At 39.8% G+C, this 9,701-nt stretch overlaps 1 protein-coding gene across 1 annotated transcript; it reads left to right on the top strand.

Moving 5' to 3' along the window:
* The first annotated feature begins 710 nt into the window (after positions 1-710).
* PDE6H (phosphodiesterase 6H) lies at positions 711-4,391 on the top strand. Its single transcript, XM_007944460.1, has 3 exons — positions 711-844; positions 1,991-2,031; positions 4,315-4,391. The coding sequence occupies exons 1-3, from the start codon at positions 711-713 to the stop codon at positions 4,389-4,391; spliced, it is 252 nt and encodes an 83-aa protein (XP_007942651.1).
* The last annotated feature ends 5,310 nt before the right edge of the window (positions 4,392-9,701 follow it).

Here is a 9,701-nt window from a genome sequence, read left to right as displayed (position 1 = left end):
CCTTTAGAATTAGGCTAATTTGCAGCTGGATGGAAGAATGTATAAAACTTAACCAACACATTTAAGTCACTGGGTGTTGTGGATGGTTAAAGTGCTCAACTGCTAACCAAAAGACTGGCAGTTCAAGTCTACTCAAAGACACCTTAAAGGGGTGCTTGGTGATATACTTCTGAAAAGTCAGCCACTGAAACCCCTACGGAGCATTGTTCTACTCTGATGCACATGGGTTTGCTCTGAGTCAGAGTTGACATGACAGCAACCGGTTAAACTGCATAGCAGAGTTGTCAAGGAACATAGATAAATAACATTTTGTCTCTTTCCTTCCCTTTACAGAAGGGGAAGCTGGTGTTTACAGAGGGAAAGTACATCATTATAATCAATTTGCATACAAAGTTAGTTGCAGATTTATTACAGCCATCAACCTACGTGGACATTTTTTTTTTTAATTTTTTAAATTGTCATTTTAGACTCCACTATGTTGAAGGCCTCCATTGGTTTATACCATTTTCTTAAACATCCCTTTAAAAGATAATTTTTCTCCTTTTGTGTCAACAAAAACACTGAGCTTTTCTATCAAAGCCCTTTTCTTCTCTGGTTTATAGTGAAAGTCTAATAACTAATGGTCTCCCTACCTTAAAGAATCTTATTTTCTCTCATTTACTGTCTAAGGCTCCTGGAAGGAAAACGTCAGCCATCCAAGGACCACCAAAATGAGTGACAGCACTACTTTGGTTCCTCCAGTTTCAAGCCAGGGTCCCACCACCCCACGCAAAGGTCCCCCAAAGTTCAAGCAGAGGCAGACACGCCAATTCAAAAGTAAACCTCCTAAGAAAGGTGTGAAAGGGTAAGACTAAAATGAAAAGGGAAACTTTCTAATGTCCTTTTTCCTCCAACCCTTACAAGACTGCTTTGATTTGGAGAAATGAATTCTTACAATATCTACCCTGTCCTCTATTTTCCTCTCTAATGCAATCTTTGCTGCATCATGTCTTTGGCCCTGGAATTTTCTCTCGCCTCTCAGGTCTATAGCCAAATTTAACATGGCAAATGGAGCTTTTAGTCCACCTACTTTGCACTCTAGTCAAATATAGAACCACTGGCCATTTCTAGAAAAAACTTTACTTTTATGCCTTCAAATCTTATACCTTCAGTTCTTTGCTTTTTCCCTTTCTCTCCTTGGTATAACTTTATTCCTTTTCAGCACATGGGTTGTATAATAATTTCTTTTTGAAGTCATTACTATCTTAGGCAACTATATCATAATCTCTAGGTTTGTATTTTATACATTCAGGTATCATAACTCATACTATTTTATATCACATTGATTTCTCTATATCCATTTCCTAAAGTTGAGACCCCTCAGAGATCATTTGTTTTTTCCTTCATTCCCTTTGTCTAACATAATGCCTAGTACATGTTGTTGTTGGTGTTATTTTCCATCAAGTCGGACCTGACTCAGCGACCCCTCCTTGGGTTTCTGAGGCAGTATCACTATGGAAGTAGATTGCCCAACCTTCCTTTCGAGGAGTGGCAGGTGAGTTTGAACCGCCAGCCTTCTGGGTAGCAGTCAAATGCCTTAGGCACTATGCTACCAGAGCATAGTACATAGTAGATATTTAATAAATGCTTTTGGATAAGTGAGTACATTGATGAATTAATCATTATTTAATGCTTCCTATATTACTTTCTCGTTCTAATTTCTATTTTTAAAAATGAAGCTTGACTAAATTGTTTCACTGATAATTCTTTTTGACTCTTATGTCAGACTAGGTTTTAATAGGGGAAAATCTCTCTCCAGTGGGGCATATTGTGTTAAACCTGCCAGTGTGCCATTTTCTTTGCCCCAGGAGAATGCAAACAGTGTGTTTTATAAATATAAAACCTTAAACCTCTTCTTCCCCTTTGAATCAGAAAACTCTCAAGTAAATCAGTCCAGGGTCCTTTTGTTCTGATCTCAGGTAATTTCTCTTTTATTTCTTTATTTTTATAGGTTTGGAGATGACATCCCAGGCATGGAAGGGCTAGGAACAGGTGAGCAGCCCAAGAGTTAAAGTGAGGGCTTTATCCTTGGAAAAGGGACTCTGGTGGTATAGTAAAACAAAACAAACAAACTTATTGCCGTTGAATCTGACTGACTCATAGCGACCCCTTCTTGGGTTTCTGAGGTGGTATCTCTACAGAAGTAGGTTCCCCGATCTTCCTTCTGAAGGGTGGCTGATGGGTTTGAAACTCCAGCCTTCTGATTACCAGTCAAATGCCTTAGGCACTACACTAAGGCATCTGGCTATGAACCAAAAAATTGGTAGTTCAAACCCACAAGCAACTTCGCAGGAGAAAGTTGAGGCAGTCTGCTTCTGTAAAGATTTATAGCCTTGGAAACCCAATGGGGGTCGCTATGAGTTAGAATCAACTCAACGGCAGTGAGTTTGGTTTTTGGTTTACCCTTGGTAAGTCTACATTTTTTATATCAAGCCTCAAGGGGTAGTTGAAAGTTATAAGAAATACTTAGTGCAGCAGATCCTTTGAGGATGTAGAAACGTAGGGATTTATTTCAGCCTCCCAAGTAAATAAATGTGTGCCTAGATGCAAAGACCCTAAAAGGAGAAAGTCAGGCTAGACTCAAAGTTTAATGAGTTGGTCTTGATTTGTTAAACAATTTACGAGGTCATAGAATTATGTATTGTAAACCTTTATGGTAAAGATTCTCAGTGTTAGTCTTTTTTTTTTTTTTTTTCTTCAGAAGAGAAATCTGAGACATAGAGGAATTAAGGGGATAATATGAGGCCACAGAGTGAGCTATTGGAAATAAGGGTGGGGCCTGGAGAATCTTTCCATGCCACCAGCAAGCCACTCCCTCTACCATCTTCCTCTTTTTATACATCCTCTTTTTGCTCTCAGAAGGGGCCATACATGAATGCATGGTCCATTGTTGATAAGTGGCAACTCTCAAGGAATAAGTGATTATCAGGTGATTCTTACCATATTAGTTTTTTTTTTTTTTTCAGCCAAATGCCACTCCTGGAATCTCAAATAAATTGTTTTAGCTTCTTTATAAAGCTCATATGCTATTCTTCTAAATAAACTGCTTTTGTATTTTAGCCAGGTCTACACACACACACACACACACATATACAAAAGAAAAAAAAAAAAAGAAAGAAAGAAAAAAATCACTGCCATTGAGTTGATTCCAATTCATAGTGACCCCATTGGGTTTCCATGGCTATACATCTTTATGGAAGCAGACTGCCTCATCTTCCTTCCATGGAGCAGCTGATGGGTTCAAACCACTGAGCTTTTGGTTAGCCGCCAGATGCCTTAATGACTATACCACCAGAGCTCCTTAGTCAGGTCTATACAAAGTTACAAACTTGCTAGACTCTGGAAGATATGCTTAACTCTGCCAATGTATCTGGAATAGTGAGGAGGTTTACAGTGAGGGAAGGTTTGAAGCTTTTTGACCCAGGTTCTAGTCCTTTTTCTACTACTCTGTGATTTTTTTTAAACTAGTTTTTTAACTTAAGGAGCACTGGTGGCACAGGGCTAGGCAGCTAAATGAAATGCTGGCAGTTCAAAACCAGTTGCTTTGTGGGGTAAAGATGAGGCAGTCTAATTCCATATAGCCTTGGAAACCCTATAGTTCTACCTTGTCCTACAGGGTCACTAAGAGTGGAAGACTGCAATGAATTTGTTTAACCTCTCTCAGGGTCATCCAGCTTCTCTGTAACTTGGGAATAAATAACATCTTACTGTCTGAAGCAAGGGACTGAATTAGCTAAATTCTTTGGATTGCCTCTAATTATGCACTTGAATACTTAGAGGCAATTTAAAGACTGTTTAATTCAAACTGTACAGAGCAAGACAAAGAAGCCTAAGGAAGCTGCCTGGATTGGATAGGGCTTTAGGACTCTGTGGATCTCCAGACCATGGGAATTTTGTAAAGCGCCTTTATTTCTCCTTTTAACCCTTGTCCTGACAGAATTTCCTTCTTAGTGGCTATGCTTTGGGGAAACTCTGTACCACTAATGAGGGTGGTCCCAGTCAAAAGCTGTGTGTCACTTCCCCAAAGAGGATGCTGAATGATACCAACAGAGATGCCTAGGGGGGCCTGTTTTGGGGGACTCAGAGCCATGCAGAAGAATAAGTAATTGCCTGACCTTTCCTGGGCTGCAGGACCATTTTAGATAACTTCCCAGACACCGAACAGTGAATAGGAGAGAGCAGTAAGGCATCTCTGTCTGAAGGATGTCTTTTTGAGCAGAAGAGGCTCCTCTGAGCGTGAGGTTGGCTTACATGTTCTATATCCCTCTCTTGCAGATATCACTGTGATTTGTCCCTGGGAAGCTTTCAGTCACCTGGAATTACATGAGCTGGCTCAGTTTGGGATTATTTGAGTCATCAGAGGTTCTGCCACTCTCAACAGCATTTGCAGTAACTTTGATTATTTTTTGTGCTATTGATTTGTCAGAGTCTTAAAATTCAGCCATTCTGGCATGGTTTCTTTGGCTTACACAGTCATTTCCCATTAGTCACTATTAAGAGTTTTTCTAGTGTCAGGTTCTCTCTTGCGGTATAGCTCAGGTGAGAACAGTGGACAAAAACCTGCTTCTGTTGGGGCATGTCAAACTCTGTCACTTTTTCCTATCAGCTAGTTAGAAGCAATCCATGTTTCTTAAGTTTTGCTTATTTGTAAGTCCTTCAAATTTATTTTTGCTAGGCATTCATTATAATTAGTAGTAACCTTTCAAGATAACATTCAAGCCACTTCCTTCCCCTTCTCATTTAATAAAGGAGATATTACCACAAAACTTATGATGAAGTAGTATTAATGCTATATGTAAACATCTGACTCCCTGTTTTGAAAACCAATTGAACAAAGAAGTGTCATAAAGGAAATAAGCACAGTGCATGTGGAACACATTTCATTAAGCACAGAATTAAGAAAGAAGCCCTGATACGGCTTTGTAAATTTGTAAATCATGTACTTTCTGGGTATAAATATTATTGAATTAGGTTATGCCTGTGGTCCCATGAAGCTTTAAATGTTACGGATCTAAGTTAGTGAAAGACTAAGGATTTAATTCAAACACTGTGAGCCTTTTTTAGGGACCTGATTCTGGAAAGTTTACTTTCACAGCATCCCATCAATGAAATAATTCCATCCAGTAGCTTAAAGGTGTGAATCACAGGTTATCTGTGCCTGCATTGGCTGGCTTTGTGCACACTGATAAGAAGTTACCTTTAAACTATCAGTTGCAATGATTTATGTACTATAGGTTTAGACTCAGAGGCATAAGATAGGTAGTTGAACCCTTCAAACAAAATGATGGTTTGCTTCACCCCTGAAGTTGTGTCAAATGAAATGTGCAAATAGCTTTCTTTCCACCATACTTCCAAAGCAATTGTGCAATTCAAATGCTTCCTTAGTCTGACTTGGGTACTTCAGTACTAGCAGTGTTAATTTCTTCATTTCAGTTTTGTAATCTGTGGTAAAGGAATATGGTAAGCTAACTGAAAAGAGAGACAGGATGATAGATTGGCAAGAGATATGGGTTCTAGTCCTGGATCTGTCATTAAATTGCTGAATTGTTCTCTAGGTAGATAAAACTCTGGACAACATTTGGCTTACTGTGTAAATGTTTCTCTTAATGAAACATTAACATTGACAAAACAGAACACATCCAAAGAAACACATCCAATGGTCAGGATGGTGAAAGATCTAGAAATCATGCCATATGGGGAAATGTTGAAGTTGCTGAAGATGTTTAGTATGGTAGAGCAATGATAACTGGCAGCAAATATTTAAGATAAAAAGAACAGGATAAAGCATACCTAGTTGATTTAAGATTCTAGTATAGTGGTAAGCAGTAGTAGATATGGCAGCCCTGATGGCACAAATGGTCAAGCGCTGCACCACTAACAGAAGGTTGGCAGTTCAAAGCTATCCAGAGGCACTTCCTGTCCTGGTGATCTGCTTACAAAGGTCTCAACCTTGCAAATCCCATGGAGCAGTTGCATTCTGCAGACATGGGGGTGTTAAGAGTTGAAGCTGACTCAATGGCAACGAGTTTAATTTTTGTTTGGTAGAACATATACTTTAAGGTCCCTTCAAACTATGTTGTTTGTGCTGTTAGGTGCTATTGAGTCAATTCTGACTCATAGTGAGATATGTACAATAAAACTAAACACTGACCAGTCCTCTTGCATCCTCACAGTTGTTGCAATATGTTTGAGCCATCCTTGCAGCCACTGTGTTAATCCATCTTGTTGAGGGTCTTCTCCTTTTTCTCTGACCCTCCACTTTACCAAGCATGATGTCTTTCTCCAGGGACTGGTCCCTTCTGACCAGATGACCAAAGTAGGTGAGGCAAAGTAGTCTGGGCATTCTCCCTTCTAAGGAACATTCTGACTGTACTTCCTCCAAGATAGATTTGTTCATTTTTCTAGCAGTTCATGGTACATTCAGTAGTCTTCGGCAACACTACAATTTAAATGCATTGGTTCTACTATGACCTTCTTTATTCATTGTCCAGCTCTAACATGGATATCAGGCTACTGAAAATACCATGGTTTGAGACAGGTGCACCTTAGTCATCAAAGCGACATCTTTGCTCTTTAAGTGCCCAGTGCAATATGTTGTTTGATTTATAGACTTCTGCTTCCATGGGCGTTGATTGTGGATCTAAGTTAAGATGAAATTCTTGAACAACTTCAATCTTTTCCTCCATTTATCATAAATTTGCTTTTTGGTCCAGTTGTGAGGATTTTTGTTTCTTTATATTGAGGTGTAATCTATACTGAAGGCTGTAGTCTTTAAACTATAGGATTCTATTATTTTTAAGTAGTAGAAAAAGTCCCTTAATACATCAACAGTACATATGAAAGAAATAAAACTAAGGCATTGTCCCAGTCAGAATCCTGTCAGTGAAGAGATGATAATCCTCAAATAGGGCAAGCAAGGAACGTTTAATAAAGCAACCATTTACTCAGGCTTGGGAAAGGTTCAGAAGAAAAGTTTGATACAGCTTGGTGCTAACAACAGCCTAGGAACCACCGTCAACCTAGGCCTAAAGGTTGATGTAAGAGAGGGCCCTTGTCAGGGCAGTTGCCTTCAGGAGATGGACACAGGCAACCCATAGTGATCCTGTATGTAAGCAGAAGAGAGGCAAGGCTAATACATATCCTGTGGTAAAGTTGTGTGTCAACTTGGTTGGGCCTAGTTGAGTGGCTGGGCAGCTGGTGGTAGTTATTCCCCACGATGAGACTAGCAATCAACTCCATAGTGGGATCTACCACAAGCAGCTGAGTAGCTGCTTTAGGGACTGTGGTCTGCTTCCCATATATAAGTAGCAGCTTTAGGAATGGTCTCTAGCTTGTGGCATGCTTGGACCCTGCATGTAGCCATGGTGTTGCTTAGCAGCCTGCTATGCTCTGCTGACCTTGGGACTTTCAATGGACTTGAATTAATGGCCTGCCGTGTGGTTTGGTAATATCAGGACTGTGCCTTTTTACGTGTCAACCTTGGGCTTGTCAGCTTGAGCAGGGAGCAGCTGTCTGAGTGAAGAAAAGCCTCTAGCTTCAGTGGGCCGGGAGCAGGAGGCAGAGCTGAAGCCCAAGATTGAGGGGCTTTTTCCCAGCCCCTAGAGCCTGGTACTTTGAACTTGGACTTAAAGCCTCCAAACTCTAAGGGAATAAACTTCTGTTTGTTCAAGCTCACTGATTTGTGGATATTCCTGTCAGAGTGACACTAGATAACCAGAACCTATCCCAATATTGTTCTTCTATGCTACACTCTCCTATTGATACTTCCCATCAGCTGAACCCAAGTGGAAGTCAGAGGGCAAAAGGGCCTACCAGTGCAGTCAGCAAAGGTCACGTCTGCAGCAGAGAGCAGGCAGAGAAGGTGGAGAGTAATGGGAAGGACGAATGAGAAATATTCAGTGCAGCAGAGCAGATGCAAGGGCTGCAGCATACACAGATCTTCAGCCAGGGCTGGAGAATGGGCTTAAAACCTCGAAAGGTGATTTTGAAGCAAACCACTAGAGTGGAGGAAGGACAATATTAAACAGGAAGAGCAAGATAGACAAAAGAGAAGAATAGCAGAAGTCAATTTTTGGCACAGAATTGTAGAGGTTGGGAGCTTTTTACTGAAAGTTTCATGATAATAAGAACCACTTACAATCAGGTGGTAAAAATACAAATTTGGGGCTCTATTGCAGATTTTCTGAATAACAATCTCTAGGGGAAAAGGTCTTGGAATCTGTGTTGTAAATAAGTGCGCCAGGTGATTCTTATATTTGTGCCAATTTGAAAACCCAACGGTAGTCCAAGCCTATATTTTACACATTAGAAATAAGCTAATTCTTAACGAATGTAACCTGTTCTGCTTGCCCCCAACAACACAAGTAATATGTGGGAGAATAGGGGCTAAGTTTTGTGTTCTGATTCTTAGACTGTTGTCCTGACTTATAAAATAGACATGTCTCACCACCCCTAGATCTAACCCACTTAACACTTCTTCAATTGCAGAGACCGTCAGAGAGTTCAGAATGTAAGGTCGGGCTGAAGCACACTAAGAAGTATAGGGTGAATGGACACCATAATTGTTTAGGGCTGACCTCTTGCTGTTGCCTCAACCAACTAATCTCCCTCCACAGTCTTTGCTCCTCCCTGACCTCAGCTGCCTTTTCTGACTGAAGTAGGGGAGACTAGGGAAGAAAGAGAGCAAGGGAGACAATGACCTTTGCTTATCCTCCATCACGGTCTTGTTTGTTTGTATCACTAGGTGGAAGTTGGGGCTGATGGTGCTTGTAAAATAGGTACTCACCCTCACGCTAGACATCAGTGGCATTAGCATCTGAATACGAAACAATACATAAAGAGAGAATGCAGCTCTGGACTGCTGTACCCTAGGTGAACATTACAAACTGTTAATAAACAATTGACACTGAACAGTTGGCCTCTGGTATGAGAAAAGTAATAATCATCATAACCTGAAGAAAGGAGAAAAATCATTTTCTCAACAACTAATGAAGTAAAGAGAAAACATACATCAAGAACAATCGATGAGACCAATATTTAGTGTAGGAGGAAAAACCATCACATAAGACTGAACAATATAAAAACTCATAGTGTGGGAACTAAACAAGTGTGATACTGAGTAATTTTAAAAAGGGAAACAGAAAAGGATAATATTTTGTAAAAGGCTGCAGGGAATGGTTTACATAAGCAACAAAAATTACTTACATATATAATCAGATATAGTGCTTTTTGTAACTTTAAATGAATTGTTTGACTCTTTTTACTTCATGAGGACAAAGATGATAAAAATTTAAATTTAAAAGCAAAAATTAAAAATTGATTTCCAATGTCAGTCAGACAATTCCTTATAACAAAAACAATCAGGGTTCTGGCCTGGCAGTGTTTGAAGAACTCTCAGACACTGCTGGTAGAACTCAAAATGGTTCAACCATTATGGAAAATGGTATGGCATTTCCTCAAAAAGCAAATAATAGAAATATCATTTGATCCAACAATTCCATTACTAGGAATATACCCTAAAGATGTGAAAGACAGGATACGAACAGACATAGGCACACCCATGTTCATCACAGTACAATTCACTATAGCAAAGAGATGGAAACAACCCATCAATGGATGAATGGATAACCAATTATAGTACATTCACAAAATGGAATACTATG

This window comes from Orycteropus afer, unplaced genomic scaffold, assembly GCF_000298275.1.
Source record: "Orycteropus afer afer isolate SDZICR_OR568_19922 unplaced genomic scaffold, OryAfe1.0 scaffold00126, whole genome shotgun sequence".
Lineage (NCBI taxonomy): Eukaryota > Metazoa > Chordata > Mammalia > Tubulidentata > Orycteropodidae > Orycteropus > Orycteropus afer.
The sequence above is the reverse complement of the archived record's forward strand: the minus strand, read 5'-3'. Positions and strand labels throughout refer to the sequence as shown.

Bases quoted from the DNA above. Each gene is read 5' to 3' on its own strand.
- PDE6H (XM_007944460.1), top strand. From the start codon at position 711: ATGAGTGACAGCACTACTTTGGTTCCTCCAGTTTCAAGCCAGGGTCCC. The intron at 845-1,990 runs GTAAGACTAAAA...TTATTTTTATAG, and splicing joins CCTAAGAAAGGTGTGAAAGG to GTTTGGAGATGACATCCCAG. The intron at 2,032-4,314 runs GTGAGCAGCCCA...CCTCTCTTGCAG, and splicing joins CATGGAAGGGCTAGGAACAG to ATATCACTGTGATTTGTCCC.